Source organism: Ischnura elegans, chromosome 7 (genome assembly GCF_921293095.1).
Source record: "Ischnura elegans chromosome 7, ioIscEleg1.1, whole genome shotgun sequence".
NCBI classification, from domain to species: Eukaryota; Metazoa; Arthropoda; class Insecta; order Odonata; family Coenagrionidae; genus Ischnura; species Ischnura elegans.
In genome coordinates, this window is record NC_060252.1 from 20,553,327 (window position 1) to 20,573,990 (window position 20,664).

The following is a 20,664-nucleotide window of genomic DNA, read 5'->3' on the forward strand; positions in this document are numbered from 1 at the left end:
CTGGGCTTATTATTTACATTAGAATTCCCCTTCGTAAAATGGAAGCAATCGTGCGCTAGCTGCATTCACGGGAGCACCGTGTTCCTGTTTTCCAAGCCTCGCAGTGGGCGACCGCATTCCATCAAAAAGATCGCGAACAGGCGAAGAAAGCTCTCATTGAGTCCGGGGAGCACTCTAAAATAACAGAATAAATGCATAAATAATTGTTTGTTTTAGGTAAATTATGAACATTGCAAGACATATAAGGGAAAGTTTGAATTATCTGTGTTTTCCGATTATTCCTGCCGTCTCTCCTCATCATTAGCCCGGATAATCGGGAGTGTACTGTATTTAATACATTTTTTAAAATTATGTTTATATTAAAAGAGCACAAGCACTCACTATTTCTATTGTTTTGAATCATCCCTAATATTATAATAATGAAGCTTAACTGCCGTTTCAGATAAAAATTATGAATTCCTCTGAGACATAGCGTCAATATAAAAGCCATTCGTCATATCACAGGGTTATTTCATTTTGAATGCAATGCATGTACTGCACAGCTATGCTGATTGATTAAAAATTATTTTTAATTTTTATTAATAACATATTGACCCATTTTATCTAGTCGCTAATGAGTTTTGTCTATACTTTGAAGTGCAGGTTCAACCTTAAGCATTAGCTATGCAGCTTTGGGGTGTTTACGGAAAAAAATCAACAAATATTTGATGCTATTTAAAACTCTTCTGCAGAGCTTACTGCAAACTGCCGCACGGATGGTAACGAAGTTGATTTGAGTTGTTTCTTAGTTGAGTTTTTGAGTTGTTGTTGTTTGCCTTGGTGTCTTTTCTGGAGTTAAATTCTCCATTCCACATTACATCCATTCTACCTTTCATCCTGGGATATCTTCTTCAATGGCTCACAGTGTGAGCTAATAAAACATGGTTGAAAAACACATGAAAAAAAATTAGTACGGCTGTGTGTTGCAAAGTTCCATGTTAATTTTCCTGTTAGTTTAAAATAAATCAAACGCTAATTTAATGTAGCAAGGTTCTGTAATAATTTTTTCTTTGGGTATTGATACTGGAATCCTAATGCTAAGTGCTCTCTTTGGTTAATTTATTAATTAGCCTTGGAGACTATAAGGCTTCTATTTAAGCTCATGAAGTGCATAATTAACCACAATGTAAGACAAACACACTCATCGAGAAGCCACTGATCAGGACCCATTTGGACAGCACTCACTTGTCATTGGCATTAATATGGCTTAGCCCTGGAAGTATTGGGATCACATACCATAATCAGTTATCGGTGGGGAACCCAAAAAATATTCCTACATAGCTTAACCTTTTAATTCTGTAATTTTGTTTCTATCCTATATTATTTCTCTTCTCAGGCTTTTGGATTAACAATTAGTAAGTAGCATTTTAAACTTAAATCCCCAGTGTTATAAAAATATTTCCAGGAGTGTCTTAAAAAGATCAAAATCCTTATGATCACACTAGGTGCATACCATAGCATCATTCTTTTTTATTTACGAATCAGTTATGCTTTCATGTTTCTGTATTTATCAAAAGAGAAGCGGAGAGGAAGGGGGTGATTTTATACTGCCACAAATTCTCATTCTTAAATTAGGGAGTCTAAGGTGAATGCAGAGTAATTTGCATTCGGTGTTTGTAGATTTGCTAGCTTCCTGGCACTTGACAAATTCACAATTATACAACCCTTCATCCCTAAGGCCACCATTTTATTGCCATTTTTTCACATTTTAATGTAAATGATCCATCTGAAAACTCCACTTTGAAGCACACGTTGCAGTTGTGAAGAATTGTATGTCTAATGACCACTGCTAGTTGATGAGTACATGTGTAATACCGTATCCACACCCTCACTCACAGGAAAAATTCATTGGGCAGAAAACAAGCTGGGGAAGACAAAATTCACTCCAATAATAATCAGCATAAAAGGCAATTCATTTTATTTTTAAATTATTTCATGTATAACATTAATATAGTTATTATATTAATATACTCTTCACAGAAAACTTGGTATCACAAAATAAACAGAACACTTACCAACAATGGTATCTTTAGTTGAATATTTTCCCTTTTTGTATCAAATCACAGTCCAGAACACTTTCATAAACTATTCATTCGAGGAGTATGACTGAGAAACACAACAATGGAAGCCTCCCCTGAGTCAGTCATGCACACGCAATCACGCAATTGACCTTGATGATGCGCATGTCAAGTAAACTAAAATCCTTTCCTTCAAAACTGAAGGCATTAGGTAACTGATGTTGTGTTTTAATCTCTCTTTCTCTCTCTGGGTTTTAACCACACCCAAATCATCAATCATGTCCACACCTATCTTCAACACGACGACCTTCCATGACTAGAAGGCTACATGAGACTGTGACACACAACACTGAATGAACGTACACCAATGAAACGAGGAAAACAGCCGAGGCAGGACACAATTACTCACTAAGAAATCTCAAAGAACTCCCCGTGCACCGAAATCCTCTGAATGAACGGCTGAGCGGTGCACGTGAGGTAGGAATAGTCACTCAGCCACGTTGAATTCAGTTCAAAACGTGAGTCGAGTCGAAGTCTTTCCAAGAGTCTTTGAGGGTCAAACTGAATGTACTTGTTGTGATAATGAAGGGAAGGTGAGATAAAGGTTGGTGCTGCGCTGGTGGGTTGCTTTGGTCCTCCACCTTCTTGAAGGATTACTTCCCACTCCGCATGAGTCAAGCTCTCCTTCCTCACCGGACCAACTGGCTTCTCCGCCTCAATTTTCCCAGAAAAATTGGGATTCGTGTCCGAAGATGGTACGACAAGGCCTATTGGGCCCTCTTCTTCCATCTTCTTCGAGCTTTTGTCTTCCACTGGCTGCACCCGGATGCGACGGCGAGCTCCTCCACTCATTTCGCCATCAAGGTCTTCCTCAGGATCCATCCCTGCGGTGTCTATCAGAGTGTCGTTCGGAACACTTGTCGTCTGCGTTTGATGCTGCCAAGAGGAATCGTCATCCACAGTTTCAGTGGGCTCATCAGAGGTTGATTTTGTTTCCTCTCCAAACACTTTCTCATCAGACTTTGTGAAAGAAGAGATTTCATCTCTTTCAAGATCCCTGTCCACAGCTTCTATACTGGATGACGTTTTCGTGCTTATTTCACCATCCTGGAATCAATTGTGAAGATCTAGTAAATGGTAATGAAATTTGAAAATTGTGTCTGAGGGAGCACTCCATAAATATTTCTTTCACTTGAAAATTTGTAATCATATCTTTATAAGCTTGGCTTTTCCCAATTTTCAGGAGACGATGAAAATAGCGCTTCAATGCTACCCAAGCTGAGATTGAGGTTTCACGAGGAATTGAAATGTCTTATCTGCTAGCTAAATCTTCCAAGTACTTATAGCTATTTTAGAAATTGAAATACCTCAGCAGGGTAAAGCCTTCAACTGTCAACCCCAGAGTCATAGGTTAGAATACTGCCAGGGTAGGTTTTTCACCACCCTGGGCTTGGTTGTTTGTGAATGTTCAAAGTGAAACGTAACAGAGGAATTCATGCATTCATAGTCTCAATTTCCCTTGTAAAAAGAAAACATGATGTAAAAAAATCCTGGGCGATGTGCTATGGGTCAAAAAAGTATCCCAACATATGAAGTGGTGCCACGTATGCTTTTTGACAAAATTTTGTTTATTACTCTAAGGACATGCACATAAAGCATGGTCACATGGTAAAAAATGCATTTGTTTCCTTTTCAATCAGCGAATAGAATTTCATGGACAACACCTCTTCAATCACCCTGCTTGACTGCCTACAATATAACAAATTATAACTATGGACATTTAATTGTCCTCCTAGCTTCTCTAGAATTCCAGAAAAAAAATGAATCAGAGTAATTACGGCCAATAAAGTTGGCACTTTATTTTAATCTTCAAGAGTGTGACTCTGAAAAAAATACAACAATAGAGAAATTCAAATTCTTTTAAATCGTCTGTGGCAATAGGGTGGTTTCCTATTATTTTTTTTATTGCCTAAATTGAAAGATTATTACTCCTAGAGTACGTATTTCACGCTTTTAGAATTTTAAATGACGATATCTATTTTTAGCGATTAAATGAAAAGTGAAAATTTTCAAGCGCACGAAAACGCGACAGCCAAGTATGAAGGCTGGGAAAACGCCGCGTGACGTCATTCTGGTTCCCGTTGCCGTCGTGTGAGGTGACCTTGGGGCGAAGCTTTGAGCGCTGATACAGGCTGCTAGCAGGTAGCACTTGGCTTAAATAAGGATTATTAATACCCTATCAAACGTAGGAAACTTTCCGACATTAGGCAGTTTTAATAGGTGATTATTAAGACATGTTTCCCAGAGCTCTGTGCCACATGCATGCATTGGTTATCTCAGACGATGTAAAACTCCTATCTACTCGTATAGAAACTAGGTCTCTGTGATGTCACATGGAGTGGCATCTCATGGGCGCCAATCTGGCCTTTTTCAAATGCGGTTAAAATTGACTATTGCCATTCGTCTGAACTGGGATTTCTAAAACCAAATAATTTGTATACTATGAATACACTAATGGTGGGTAATGAATCGCAATAAATGCCTTTCGTTTTCTTTGATGAAGGAAACTACCCTATACTCCATTACTTGGGCAACTATTTGTCCCGTAGTTCCTGGAACCATGTCTCTACAGAAGGCTGGAGAGAGCCCATGGAAATCTTTCAATGCAAGCTTCCGCATGACTTACCACAGGATCATATTCTCCATTTCCTTTAAGCACATCTTTCTCCGAGGCGTTCATCTTCATCGGTTCATCAGCTTTCTTCTCTTCAATGCCACTGTTAGCCTTGGCCTTTTTCCTCCTCTTGCGCTTCCTGATGTCCGACCTCTCCATGAGTTTGTTCCCTTGGAATGGATTAGGCAAACCCGGGTCCAGCCCTTCCGCCAACTGCACCTGGAGCTGTTCCCTCACGGCCGCTTCCCTTGTCCCACTGCAGCAATGTAATGCTCCCGGATCAATGGGGTGGGCCTCTGAAAAGGAACCCAAAAAAATACACATCACACTACTAATAATAAAATCAGTTCCTGTTGGTTACAAAGATGTAAGACAAAAATTGTCAACAGTAATCTAAAATGATGTAATATAATACAAAAGGTTTGTAACGGTCAGAGAAGTAAGGGAAATGTCACGGAAGTTAGGTTGTGGTCACGGAAAAAACATCATAGGTGTAGCAAAAGATGGAAATCGTGGTTGAACATGGTTGCTGCGTTGTAGCCATGAGGTGGGCATTTTGTTGCCCTCTGGGCTGGGTGGCAATAATTGTTGTGGAAAAGTGCAACTGCCTTTCATTTCAATATGTCGAACTTCCACAATATCACGCCTGAATCAGTTGAACTTATCCGTAGTATCACATGATTATCAGAGAATCTTCAAGATATTCTATGAACCTAATGGCTGAATTGTAACCTATAATAGCTACTTAAGGTTTTTTTATCCTTATTTGAACCAAGTGCGTTAAGAGATTAAATGGGATATTATAAAAATTTATTTAGACATACCTTTCAGGCAGACATCTTGGGTACAGCTTAGTGTGTATTTATTTCTGGAGTGGAATTACGGGAGGAAGCATTGGTGTGTTTTCATTTTGTGTTAGTAATTCCATGCAAGAGGTAACGTAGCTTGAGATGTTGTGCACCTACCTGTGTTGAAGACGTAACCTCCAGCTTGGACGACACACTGACCCCAGGGAGTGTTAATCACAGTGCCGCTAGAACCAGTGTCATGTAAGAAGTTCCCAGGATCAAATAAGAGATAGAGATACTTAGTCGTCTCTGCAAGGAAGAAAGATTCCATCCTGTCCTCCTTGCAATGGTTCTTCACATCCTTTATCTGCAATTTTTAGCAATACTATTTTTAAAAAGTGGCAAAAAAATCATGCAAGGTGGTCAATCAACGTTGATGTAAGAAAGGAACATAATTTGATTTTTACACTAAAGGAAAAAGATTGGAAATCACTAAACAGCAAAAGTAACAAAAAAAAATTCTTTGAAAAGGTGATCCTCAATGATATGTCAATAGGGTACACTCTAATAAAAAATAAAAAAAACTAGGCCAGAAATGCAAATCATCATGCAAGATTTATTGTTTAAAACTGCACTTTTCAGTCAATCCAAATAGTAGCAGGTTGGGACAAAAAAGTGTATTCACAGACTAAGCCATAGGTTACTATGCAGATACTTTAATTCTCAAAACTGCCAGTAACGTACATAGTATCCAATTTTGAATTCTTGTCTCTAAGTTCATAATGCCTGGAATTAAAAAATTGACGCTGTTCCATTTTTAGCAGTGATTTTTTTTATTTTTCGTACCTCTTTCAGAAGAAAATTTCAGTTGTGAGGAAAACATTATTCTTATCTTGAAATGATGGTTGATCTTGCATTATAATAGTTTACCCTCCCTTGCTGGTGCAGCTTTAGCCTATAGATGAGACTGATTGAAAGTTGGCATAGCAGGAGTGACTTTCAGCTAAAAACCATTATGAATGCAACTAAGTTGATGTTAGCCAATGGCAGTCAGTGGAAACGAGACACCTAGGGTGGGCTCGCAAGGATGCACTCCTGGGGCAGGGACTGTAAGCGCTAGCTTTTCTCCTCTGCACCCAGGAGGGGAAGGATGGGAAGGAACAAGAAGGAGGCGCCGCCACGATAGGAGCCCGACGACGCCTCCTGGGAGGGGATAGGGAAGGAAGGGAAGGGACGAGGAATCCCGCACCGTCACAAAGGCGGGCGGGTCCTACTATCTATCAGCAAAACCAAGCTTACGCAATTAATGTTCTAACGATCTTGGAGGACCATTCTATGAGGAAGAATGATCCAACGATCAAATCGTTAGATAGCCAATCACAGTCAGCTGGCTAAATAATAAATATCAGTCAGAACTCAGCAAATTCACCTAAAACCTGAAGATGTCACCAGGGAGATTATTCAGTATTTCCCAATGAAAATGGCCATGTTTGGAGACCTGTTGGATCTTCAAATGAACCATTCAATGAGTCACTCCTTGCTTGAGGTAATAGCTATGTCACAATGGAAATGAACCGTTCCCATGTAAGTGAACCCTTTCACTGACAGTGAGCCATTTCTTGAGCACTGTATGTGATCACTTATTGAACTACCAAACAAGGCTGGTAATTGGCTCAATCGGTGACGTCAACCAAATTTGATCCCAAAATCAAAAATGCAGAATAACCTTCCGGGATCGGAAAAGAAATGAAGCAATCAATCACTAAAACTTCAAAGCTAACATGCAATGAGCAGTAATGTACCAGAAATAATTTGTTCTTTTGATTTCACATAATATTATATTATTTATTCTACTAGAGTAAGTAATTTGGAAGGTTGAGAAGACTGGGAGGAAAGAGAACTACTCTAAAATCTTTAAGGAGCAGACGGGACGACTTAGTTGGCCATATTACGTGGCATGATGGCCTGATGAAAACAATCGTAGAAGGACAGGTGGAAGGGAAGAAGGGCAAGGGACGGCCCCGAATGAGTTACATAGGACATGTAATAAAGGATGTAAAAGATAAGAAACACATTCTTGTAAAAAGGAGAGTGGATAGGAGAGCTGCGTCAAACCAATATTAGGATTATTGATGGTGATGGTTAGTTACTCAAAAGTAGCTCAAAAACTTAAAAGGCTTAAAAACTTACAGTTGCATATCCACAAGGAGTGCGGGCGCTGTGTTGAATGCTTGAAAGAATATCTGCTCCCACCTCCAAGAGATATGGATCTTTGGTAACTCGGTACAGGTACATAGTCGATTCCACCAACTCTGGTCTGAGAGGGTAACCCTCCCTATTGGTTCCAGGCTCACCCTTTTGAAAAAAAAACGCGCAATGGGTGAGAAAATACTACTTCACCTCATTAGCATACTGAACTTATTAACATCAAGTGAAATTGAGATTACACCATAGGAGGAAACTATTATAATGAGAAAACTATTATAACTGAAGCTGTGTGAAATCTTTCCACTTTGGAAAATGAAAGAATAAACTCTGTTAGGTTAACTAGCAGACACCCGATAATCCGGCTGTGGTTTATCCGGGTTGCGGATTATCCGCGCATGATTTTTACCCTCGCTCAATTTTTTCGGCGATCTTTATAAAAAAAATAAAATAGGACGCAAAATCATCAGAATTACTGCATTAATGCTAGGATACACCGGGCTTATTATTTCCGTTAGAATCCTCTTCGTAAAACGGAAGCAATCGCACGCTAGCTGCATTCATGGGAGCACCGTGTTCCTGTTTTCCAAGCCTCACAGTGTGCGACCACACTCCTTGATCACGGATACACGTACCGCAGCAGTTGCAACCCGGGCCACTCGTGCGAGATGCGATTACGTGGCGTGGTGCCTGACAGTGTAGTTTCCGATGTTGAGCAGTGGTTTTGAAGCATTTGTGCAAACCACTTTTCTGTATCCGTGATCACGCAGCCATGGATGTGTGGGCTTTGAAACCAGGCCTTACATGGAGCATTAATAATACGAGTACAACCAAGTTATCGCCACTAAAAAGATCGTGAACTGGCAAAGAAAGCTCTCATTGAGTCCGGGGAGCACTCTAAAATAACAGAATACCTGCATAAATAATTGTTTGTTTTAGACAAATTATGAACATTGCAAGACATGTAAGTGAAAGTTTGGGTTATTCGTGTTTTCCGAATATTCGTGCCGTCTCTCCCCATCATTAGCCATTAGGATAATCGCGAGTGTACTGTATTGGAAAAGTAAGACCCCAGTTTCCACCAAACGATGCAACTATGTTATGAAACCCAGTTTGTGCTTTTTCAAATATATTAGTGAACCTAACTAAAAATACGTTCATTCTTTCATTATCCATGAGAAAACTATTTACCTCACATGAAATACACATTATTTCTACAATGCAAAAAAGGAAAAGCTTTGAAATCAGATTCTGGACACTAACTGAACACATTAACATGAGAACATTATTAAAACTATTCTATTACAGAAATATTTTGAGCGCGTGACTAGAGAGTTGATTAGTCATTGCAGGACGAAACACAAACACCAAAGCAAATGTAAGCCCTTTACGCATGTCCAAAATGTTCAGAAGCACATGGCTAAGTTACAGAAAATCACAAGACATGTGAAGCACAAGGGGTCACTGAGAAAAGACACATGATATTCTCATTGTCACTTCTAGAGGAGAATGCATTTACAAACCCATGCACTCATCACTCTGTCCAGCCGTTCAACTCGCTTGAAGCAGAATGAAACTTGATCACTCCATTCAAATGTGTCACAGATTCTGGATACAAAGAGTATGGTGGCGTTTCTTTCTGATTCATTTCCATAAACTTTAACTGATTATAAATGAAGAAGTACATCATTTATACCAAGGGTGAAATTTGTGATGTAATGGCTTAGCCATGGCAATGGATGCCAAATGATTTTTTCATGGCAACTTCCATCCTTAGCGTTAATGACTTAGAATCCATGAGCGAGAAAGTTTAGAGGTACTTGTAACATGCAGTAGAAATCACACAGTTCACTACATAATTAGCTTACTAACTTTTGTTTTAACACTTTTTCTGAGTACAGTTTTACCAAAAGTGACCCTTACCATGTAGCATCAAGTGCGTAAAAGAGGAGAGAAAAAGTAAGATTAAATCACATAAGTACACATACTATGATCGCCAATGATTTCTCAATTACTCGATGGGCTCATAATCCTATATGTACTGAGGCAAATGTGTCCCACCAAATGAATTCGATTCTAGGCAAAGCATGGAAAAATACATGCCTAATTTTTTTTAAAATTGGAGGAAAAATTTGTAATTGGGTATTTAGCATGCGGTCACATTCCAATCCATACGGTTGGATTACACTGGCGCAAAGGGTATAACAATTGAAAATTCCGGGTTGCATGGAATATATTTTTGGTTCCCACTCAACCGGGCAAATTTTAACCGGATAGATTTTTTTCAAGTACTCCCTAAGTTTGTCATATTCAGATTCGAATGAGCTTTGATTTTATCTATTTATGTATTCAGCATATTCACCTTGAAAAAAGGAACTGCAAAATTTTTTGGAAAAAAAGGAAATAACTATACATTGATACAATATTTATGGGCACAAGAAAACAACTAGACAAAAACCCAAGAGGGAAAAAATAAAAAAGAGTCAGGGTTACCTAACATTATGTACTAACCTGTGGTATGTTATAAAATTCCGGGGTGAAGCCGTACTGTTTCCAAACGCTGTGGTAATTGTGAAGAGATTTCATTGCTCTATCAATGTCGCCTGTTGGAGATTTGAGATGAAAATATTTCAAAGTTTCAAAAAAAGGAAGATAAAGATTTTTCTGCTCACTGACTTATGAGGGAGTAAATGGATTCATTAGGTAGTAAAATTTATTTAATCTCATGCCAGCTTTTTCACTAATAGTTAATACCATATATCAATCTAAAGAAGGATACACAATTTGCGGGTGAATATGTACAAAAGTGCAATAAAAAATGAAAATTGCACAAATTAATTAATTTGTAAGGACCAGACACTTATCAGGTGTGTGAATGTTAACTGTAATTTTTTAAAATATTAAATTGGAGAAGTATTGGCAGGGTGGAGACACATAAAGGCGAAAATATAAGAAAGGGTAGTAAAAAAAAGCTAAGTAACTGATGCAGAAATCTGAAACAAATGGCTTCGCTGACAATTTAATTTTCATGCGCAATACCCTCACACCCAAAGTTTTTTAAGGCAGCAAAACCTGAAAATAACATAAAAATCATTCTCAAAAATGCAAGTGATGATTAGGATATATACAAGACATTTCTTGCCATTTATTATGCATTTATAAAATTCTAATATCTAACTTTTGGCAGGAGTACCTATATCATGAAATCTGTCAATACTACCAGACAGACATTAATAAAATCAAGGTAAAGGAAGCAAAAATATTTTTCTTAAATTTTCCCAAGTTCTGACCTACCACCTTAAATAGCATTTAATGACGTAAACTTTGAGTAATAAGTTTTCCATTCAAATAATTTGGGCAGGAATTTAAGCACGCCAAAGATCTGAATATTTGAGGTAGATTTTTATCATTCCTACATAATATGAAGGACTTCTATCAAACACAAAAACTAATTTCATAAACAAATGTATCTGTAACTGTGTAAAGTAATCAGCCGTATAAAAAAACTTAGTACAATCTTAAAAATTTCATAAAAATTTAAATGCCCGGTTAGAATTGTATGCATACAAGATCGCAGCATGTTATGTCAGTCTTTCTTCAATTACGAGTAGATAAGTCCAATGGGTGGTAAAGAAGAGATAAAAAATTTATTAGATAGAAGCAAAATGGAAAATTCAATACAAATTAATATCATAGGATAAAAAGTCCAGGATTCCCTAACATAGTGGCATTTGAATCCACAGAGATCCCATTCAAAGGAGAAAAGGGTCATTTTAACATCCAATGCTCCAAACCCAAGGAGATATTCATCAGTCAGTATAACAGCCTACTTTTCAGCTACAAGCCATTCCATAAGTTATCACTAATCCTCCGAAAAAACTTCTGTCCTCTTCAAAGGGAAAAATCAACCTCCTTATGAGAAGAGTAGTATAAAAAAAAGGATTTTATGTTCTGAAAAATGTAAACTTAAGTTTATACATCAATTCTGCCTCAGATTTTTTTCTTTGACATAAACTAGGTAGATATAAGAAAAGGAAACCTACATGAATGTACATCCAGCATGGGTGTATCATGACAAACAACATGATCATATGATCATATTTTACCTGAAGTATAAACATACTTGAACTTCTTTGAAACATTTCCTGTGTTTCTTTCTACACCGTACACCAAAGCATTTTCAATAACAACCCTAAAGCATTTGCACAATATCTATTCCTCTTCACCAAATCTAATTTAAGCACATCTATTAAACGAGAATGTTTAGTAAAAGCGTTAGCACCCAACATAAAATAGACAAATTGAAAATCTGATGTTCATTTGTTTAGAAAAAGATCACCTACAGGACCATGCACAAATGAAGATTTCATAAGAGTTAATGATGGTTAAAAATTAGAGAAAAATTACGCTGACACAATCTGCAAGAGATGCTTTCAATACCTTCACTGACATTAGAAAAACATGTGAAGCATAGAAGTGACACAGTTATGGCAAATTTATATTCCTTACTGCTGTAAGGTAATATAAGATATGTATTTATAACTTCGATAAAATCCAGTCCAGGATCAAGATGTCTAAACACTCAAGAAAGAGAATAGAATGCATCAAAACAAAAAAATTGCCACTATTTAAAAGCAAAAGCAAAGAGACATCCTGACAGAAAGTTTTGCATTAATTAAATATTAGTTGCAAGCAAGAGAGCTGAAATGTACATTGAAGGATACGATACAATTTTAAAAAGCAAAGTAGAGTGTTTCTGCATGGGACAGATGACCCCAGTATGCTCTGCCTTTAAGGGCATCTGCACACAAGTCGACTGCTTCCCAAGCCAAGCTGCAAATCAGTTGAACAAACAACCGTTTCATTACTTAACAAATTTAAAAAATAAATACATCGGCAGCAGCACAAAGATTGAATGAAACACAGCAATTTCAAATCATTATCCATCTGGTTGCCTGCAGCCAGTCTTGCAGATTGCAAAACAACATCAATTGCATAGTTGTTATACCTTTAGAGCTTAAAATGTTTTCAAGCTTTGACTTTTCATTTCCTCTACATATTTATGTTCTTTATTCTCCTGGACATAGATAATAAAGGGAGCATTATGCGCAAGAGGGTAGGATGATGGGCTACTGATATATGAGCCTCCGGTTCTAATCTGGGTGAAGCCTTTAGACCCTTCGAAACAAAATCCTCCGATTGCACCCTGGCCCAGGGAAAGCACCTGGCCCTCAAAATGTTAACTTCACACGCCTTTGGCTGGTTCAGGAGTGAGCTGCTGGCGAAACTGTATTCATGTATACATAGATTATGGGCACATCAGCATACCTCTGCTACTATTAAAGAATCGACTAATCTTTAATCAGTCACACTTGTGAGGAAACAGAAATCATAAACTGGTTGCTCAAGAGTTATGCTCGCCACTGACATGCAAAGCAGTCAACTCATGTGTAAAGGGCCCGATGAAATATTGCATCCCCAGCATCTTTTCACCATTCCACCATGTTGTATAATACTGGACGTAAATATCCTTGAAAAGAGCTGAATCCAAACCATCTCATTGCTACAAATATGTATATAACCACTTCATAATTCACATATTTACTGACCAACTCCAAAGGACTCTACCCTCAATTTAAAGCTAGTTCTGAAATGCATTAATATGATTTCCCTGGCCAACTACTTGCATTGCGTATAGTATTTTTCTTTGATTACATATATCAATTTTGTACCAAATCATGGGCCATAAAACATTAAACATGATACATATCTGAACACGATTTCCACATCAAAGATTTGCTTTCAGTAATTTTATACTATTTCAAACTCATGTAAGCACTACTTGTGAAAATTAAACAATGCTGACAATGAGTGCTGAAACAACTCACTTTGTGCACATAAACAAAATTTGTTTAAGCACCTTACCCACCGATTTAAAATTACATTATGATCATCACAATCCTTTGTGAGAGCTACAATAAAGCCTGTATATCTGTGAAAAACTGACAGCAAAAAATGAACAGCAAAAATTAGCAAGAAAAATAGACTGTGTAAATACATGACTAGATAAAGCTAATACACCTCCACCTACACAAAAATAATCACAGGATGATGTCAGCATTTTTAAGGTATGGGTCTGCATCAGTTGGTTTTTAGACAACAGCTTTACAGACTATCCTGTCAACGTCTTCAGGTTGAGGGTGATGCTGTCTGCTCTTGGCTAATTAACATGCTAGTGGTGATCAGATTATTGCACGTTGATTGGCCTGAATTAGTCTCTTCCATGATGAGACAATAAACATGCAGTACACTGACCACCACCAGCAAGTAGACAAGACAAGAATCACACAGCATAACCTTTGACCTGAAGACACAGAGGTATACCCAAAAAATTCAGACATCAACGGGTCAATGTTGCAAGTATTTTCGACCTAACATAAATAATCACACTCTGATGTGGTTGAATGTATTCAGGGGGAGTCACAATGCGTTAGGGGGCGTGTAGAAGCATGAATGCAAACACAAGGAGGAAGAGAGAACAATGAAGCAGCCTACTAACCCACAAGACTCAAGGTGCCAGGCCAGAAAGCTTCGAGGCTTTGGAAAATGGGAAGCGCCACTTCACCCCTCGTCATGGACACCCAGAAGTGCCAGTCGTTCTGACGCAGATACCTAAAGATAGCCTTCCTGCTCTCGGCAAATGTGGCTGCCAACTCAGGTCGGTGGAGCAGCATGGCTCCCTTGGCCAAGTACTCATAGTACGAATCCACCCCGGCACCAATGCCGGCATCGAGAGCGGTCCACCGCCCACTCTGCACGTCAATGTGATTTCCCAAGAGACCAATTGAAGAGCGGTGGTGGTGAAGGGCATTCAAAGCCTTGAGCGCCACCTACAAACAGCACAAAATATCAAGTCACGAAATGAAAAATGCAAATTATGACAATTATTCTTTGTAGTTAAAGACTTCTTTAACGCTTTCACTGCTGTGAACGTACCTTTTCGTTCTCCCAGTAGCGTGCCGTAGACAAACTTTCCCTTCTCCATACCCTCATTCCTTCCAGGAAGGATCATCTTATCCCCAGACCATAAGTGAGTAACATGAATTTTTTCACAAATTTATTATTATTAACAAATGTAATAATTTGCAAACTAAAAAGACCCATATTTTTCCATTTTTTGATTCATCAACTAGGTACTTTACGAGTTATCTATGGCAAAAGCCAGCTGTCATAACCCTTTTGCAGAGAATTTGATGATGTCACTGACTGCGTGAGTGGGTCATTATACCGCACCCACTCTTGGCTTTGCGTATCGACTTTGTGTGGTTAACTTTTCTTTACACTATCGTGAGGGATTCCTTCTTTCTTTGAGCAGTTCTCTCTTGAACAAGTTAGTTGGCTGACATTTTAATGATGTTACCAGCTTATTGAAAAAGGGCAGCGACTTTCTGTTTTTTTTTTCATTTAAAACGTATAAGATAATAGATGAGTGAGGAAGATTCATTTGTCATCACTTATCCTCCCTTTCCATCCCTCATTTTCTTTTAATTCATTGCAATTTCTGGTCTAAATGAAAGATCTCATTGAGACAGTATACAAAGCAATCAATTTAAAATACATTGGCATTATGCTCACCTCTTCATAGAGGGGGTCTCCAGTCAGTCGTGAGAGGGTCCCAAACTCAACAATGTACGTCCCCACACCTGCAGTACAGGTGATTGTAGTTTCTCCGGGAGGAACGCCATATCGCAAGTTGACAGTACCATATGGCATTCCAGTCGCAGTATCAAAGGCAGCAAGAAGGCGACGTGCCACATCCTCAGCCAAACGAAGCAGGGGTCCATTGCAAGGCCAACCAGGCTCTACGTTCACCCCGGCTCTGTAAAAGAAGTGTGGTTATACATACATATGATGAGTATCTCATCCAGAAACATAAAAATAGAGAATAGAGAGTGTTTTCAGGCTTTATCTTGAAGAATTCTAACATATAATTGAAATAAAAGTTACTGGCAACTGTCTACAAATACGTAGTTACATCTCACGACCGGTTTCAGATTTTGTACAACCTGAATATAATACCGAAAGTATGGTAACCGCTCGTGAAATCAAACTAGTGGAAAATTGCCAGTAATTTTTCATTATTTTCAACGGAGCATTCCTCAGCTGGCAACAAGATGTGTTGCCATCTATCACAAATTTAAATTGGTTTACATAAGTGAACATTCGTGATCAGGGCGGGGCAAAATACAAAATAACTTTGACTTGGATATTTGAAAAACAAGCCACAGAATAGTACTTTAAATACATTTTACAATACAAAGTACATTTGTACAGAAACAAGGAGATCTTAAAAAAAATAACCTGCCTTGGCACGTTATGGATAGTTGCAAACACAAAGAAAACAATTCTAACGAAAACGAAGTAATCTCTGAAGCATAATGTCACAGAAGTGTTAACAGAGCTACTTCAAAAGAATTTTACAGATGTATTTTTTTACTTTAGAATGGGAAAATACCAAAAATCTGTGCTTGAAATACAAGATACATCCAGGACGTGAATTTGAAATACTTCTATGAATTTGAAATTTGGCCTTCCCTGCTCATGATGCGGACTTCCGAGCAACCTAAATTTCTCAGGGAAATAAGCTTTTTAAATAATAGGGTGGTTTCCTATTATTTTTTTATTGCCTAAATTGAAAGATTATTACTCCTGGAGGATGCATTTCACGTTTTAAATGACGATATCTGTTTTTCGCGATTTAATGAAAAGTGAAAATTTTCAAGCGCGCGAAAATGCGACGGCTAAGTATGAATGCTGGGAAAACTCCGTGTGACGTCGTTCTGGTTCCCGCTGCCGCCGTGTGAGGTGACCTTAGGGCGAGGCTTTGAGCACTGATATGACGCAGGATGCTAGCAGGTAGCCGAGTACCCTGCTAGCAGGTAGAGCTTGGGTTAAATAAGGATTATTTATACCTTATCAAACGAAGGAAACTTTCCGACCATAGTCAGTTTTAATAGGTGATTATTAAGACATGTTTCCCTGAGCCCTGTGCCTCATGCATGAATTGGTAATCTCAGATGATGTAAAACTCCTATCCACTCGTATAGAAACTAGGTCCCTGTGACGTCACATGCAGTGGCATTGCATGGGCGCCAATCTGGCCTTTTTCAAATGCTGTTAAAATTGACCATTGCCATTTGTCTAAACAGGGATTTATAAAACCAAATAATTTGTGTATTATGAATACACTAATGGTGGGTAACAAATCGCAATCAATGCCTTTTGTTTTCTTTGATGAAGGAAACTACCCTATTAGTGCTGTGAACCAAAATTTATATTCATGATGAAATGATCAATCAAATTCATAGCATTACAATGCTATGCCACGCAAATGCAAGCACTCTATTGCACATATGCAGGGCACTTCCTCCCTCACACCACAAAATGAGGAAAGGTAAGAAATAATCAACTATTTTCATCTGAAGCAGTTTAATCAATCATTTGCAAGGACATGGCCATGGCATGTAGTCTTACTCTGTTATTTATATTATATTTTTAAACACTGAAAAATAATAAATGGGGTGCTTTAATTCACTGTAGGCCTGGAAAAGAAATGTGGTTGCATGGCGAAATACACATAATGAGCATCTCATCCATCCAGGAGTGAATAGAAGGAAGAAAAAGGTGAGGTGCCTGTAAAACGTGCATTCCTAAGAAATTGTGAGGGAGGTATGGGATGAGTTAAAGCTGAAGGATTGAAGTTTAAACCACTGATGTTCGCAAATCATCAGGCATTGATTAACGAGATGGGAAAAGCATTGCAGGCACCGGTAGATGCATTAGAAAGACTGTGGGATGGATACGGTAAGAAGATTTATGATAAGACAAAAGTTATGGGGTTTTGTAAAGCATTGCAAGCTAAGAGTGCCGGGCTCTAGATGAAATTAACTTGAGCATGTGAATCAGTTCTCTCATTTGAGAAGCACATTAGAGAAAAACAGAGACAGCAGTAAAGACATCAGGAAGAGAAATGCAATAGCAAAGGAAGCATTCTTGACTAGGAAGTAGCTGATGAGAGGATCAGTGTGCAAGGACTGGAAGAAAAGACAAGTGACTCTCATTCAGAGCAAAGCACTTTAAGGTGTAGAAAATTGGACGTTGAGGAAAGAGGGCAAGAAACAACTAGAGGCATTTGAAAATGTGGGTTTGGAGAGGAATAAAGAAGGTGAAGTGGACAGTTAGGAAGAGGAAAAGCAATGCTAGACATGGTGGGTGAGAAGAGAAAGATTTTAGATGAGATATGGAAAAGACTGGGTATGGATGGAGAGCAAACTAAGCAGGGAGGAGATGTTGAAAAGAGTGCTAGATGGAATAATAATTGGGAGACAGGTGAAGGAGAATAAGATTTAAAGATAGAATGAAAGGGAGCAGGCTGTATTAAGATTTGAAGAGGGAAGTAGAAGATGGGTGTGCATACGGCCACAGTGATTCTCAAATGCTCCATGTAAACTTACATTAAACAATTCAATACTTTAATAATAAAAATATACATCATGAGATATTGTTATTTGAAATGAGTAAATTAAGCTAATGGCCACGAAAGCTTGCGTGACTAATTATAAGTGCAAAATGCAGCTGCTCCCGAAAGTTGTCGACACCAAATTAAATTAACCTAATGTTGATCTGAACCCCACCTACCATAATCCACCCATCACCTAAGTTAACGCTATGTGCCACTAGCCTGGGTATTCATATGAGATAGAGAGATGCAATCTCAAAGTGCCAAAATCATCTATTGAGGCATGGGATATGAAGGCATCCATATGATTACATTGTATCTGGCACCCACATCATTTTTTCAGGTGTGTGTGAAGGTGGCCTGACCCATTCTTTGGGGCCTTGAGGCAGTGCTATAGCAAGCGTTGATGTATCAAAAGGGATCCATGGGAAGGGGCGACAGTCCAAAGAGAAGAGAGAGGAAAAATGCGTTGTGGTCCCTTCAACGCCAAGATGCTCAGCCTCAATGGCCTACTTTGCCTTGTTGGAAATTATGCACTGTTTCTGAGGCATTATATAACCAGAGAATTTATTGATCCATTCAACCCTCTTATGTAACCACGAAAAACTCAACTTTTCAAGGAACCACTGGAGCCTAGAGCTTCCATCATGACCTTTTAATTACAGTTGCTTAAATAAATTTTCAATGCATGCATTTCCCTCCCACAGGTCTTCAACAGTACCATCAATTCCTTCAGCCCCAGAAGTCTCCCATTTCTTCAGTACTGAGTATTCTATTCATTGAATCTATCTATCCTTCGCATAATTTGTGGTAGGAACAAAGATTATCCTCTCCATCATACAGAGTAGTATAATTCCATCTCCAACAAAAACAAAGACTTTTTCAAACTACTCGCAATTCTTCTACATCTCACTTAGCTACAATTCAACTTCTCCACTTCAAGCAGAAGTGGACTATCAAAACATTTCCAATGCAAGCCCAAGTAAACTGGATTAAAATCACAGTCAGAGAATTTTGTCACTCATTTTCTATAATATAAAACATAGGACAAAGTAATCTAGATCATGGTTGCAATGGTGTGACTTAATGTTAGAAAAGTCATGATCCATAATCAGATTTATATAATGTACTCAGCGTTTTTAATCTGAAACTGAACGGCCCACACGAGAAATCTTGAACATTAAATATTCTAGTGTACATCCTTGACCTTTTCATTATTCCACAACTTCCAATACAAACATTCCCTATAAACATACACCTGATGGCACATTAGATCTACCTTCGCCAACGGTTACTTTTTAATATTTCAGAAAAACAAGGAGTATATAATAGCACTTAATATAAGTGTGCAGTGCTTATTATATCAATAGAAAAACTATATATCACATGCAACTGGTTTAAGAATTTTTTAATGAAAACTCCGCAATGACTAGAAAGATTCCACCAATTTAGAGATAAATTTTAGGCACAATATTCCCACGGAATATAATGCCAGTGTGCCAAGTGTTGTCAAACAAATGATACAGGTTGATCTGATATAAAACCGATAAGGAACCGATAAAATTAACACTCAGAATAGGTGTGAATTTTGATGCAAGATCTTAGATAGAGAGAGAATAAAAAAGACCCAATTTTTCACTTTGATCAGGCTAGTTATCACAAATTTGAATACTGTGAAAGGTTTCATTGAAAATTATGTCATCCACGCAATAAGCAAAGAAAGACAGGGCTTAAAATAAGAAACTACATCAATAAAATTATTAGATACGAAATGAAATGAACATTATTTTTTTTAACGCTAATGCATTGAGAAAGTTATTTCCATTAATTTAAGTACAGTAAAGACATACCTGTAGGACAGAAGATGTGCACTGAGTAATCCCCCAATAATTCTAATATTTGTTTCGAACACGGACACGTTGATATTGGCATCAAAGTTAGCATTGTTAGCCACTATATCTGCAACCCTCTGAAACTCACTATAATTGCCCATGACTGCAAGTGTATCGAGGGCATCTATTAAGGTGAGGGAGTAACTACCCCAAGTATCAATTCCATCACAACTAATAGGCCGTAATTCATCGTAAGGATATGCATATTTTAAATAACTGTCATATGCATGCTGGAACATGGACCGTACTTCTTCTCTGAAAAAATACGTACACAAAATTTGATGGTAAGAATGAAATCATAACATAGGAGCCTTGTACTTGGAAGGTGAAAAACTATATGTATAAAGGTAAATGGGCTCCAAACCTTAGGTCCTCCAAATCTTTGGTGCTATAATATCTTAAACCAGTTACAAGATTCACTGAAATAACATTAATTATTAAAAAAGCCACGTAAACACAAAAACATAACTTAAGCAGAAACATTTCGAACAAACACAAGAAGATCTATCAGCGAATGATGTGGCGCACA

At 38.0% G+C, this 20,664-nt stretch overlaps 1 protein-coding gene across 1 annotated transcript; it reads right to left on the minus strand.

Annotated features, from left to right (window-relative positions):
- Positions 1-1,940: 1,940 nt before the first annotated feature.
- Positions 1,941-20,645, minus strand: LOC124162212 (ER degradation-enhancing alpha-mannosidase-like protein 2). The gene is made up of 9 exons (XM_046538668.1): positions 20,500-20,645; positions 20,094-20,390; positions 15,360-15,603; positions 14,284-14,614; positions 10,236-10,327; positions 7,710-7,874; positions 5,697-5,886; positions 4,744-5,027; positions 1,941-3,164 (listed from the first exon to the last, which is right to left on the minus strand). The coding sequence occupies exons 1-9, from the start codon at positions 20,616-20,618 to the stop codon at positions 2,466-2,468; spliced, it is 2,421 nt and encodes an 806-aa protein (XP_046394624.1). The 5' UTR covers positions 20,619-20,645; the 3' UTR covers positions 1,941-2,465.
- Between the last annotated feature and the right edge of the window lie 19 nt (positions 20,646-20,664).

Coding starts and splice junctions, on each gene's coding strand:
- LOC124162212 (XM_046538668.1), bottom strand. CDS start 20,618: ATGTTTCTGCTTAAGTTATGTTTTTGTGTTTACGTGGCTTTTTTAATA. Junction 14,615..15,359: donor GAGACCCCCTCTATGAAGAG/GTGAGCATAATG, acceptor TGCTGTTTGTAG/GTGGCGCTCAAGGCTTTGAA. Junction 3,165..4,743: donor ATGGAGAATATGATCCTGTG/GTAAGTCATGCG, acceptor AATTGATTCCAG/GATGGTGAAATAAGCACGAA.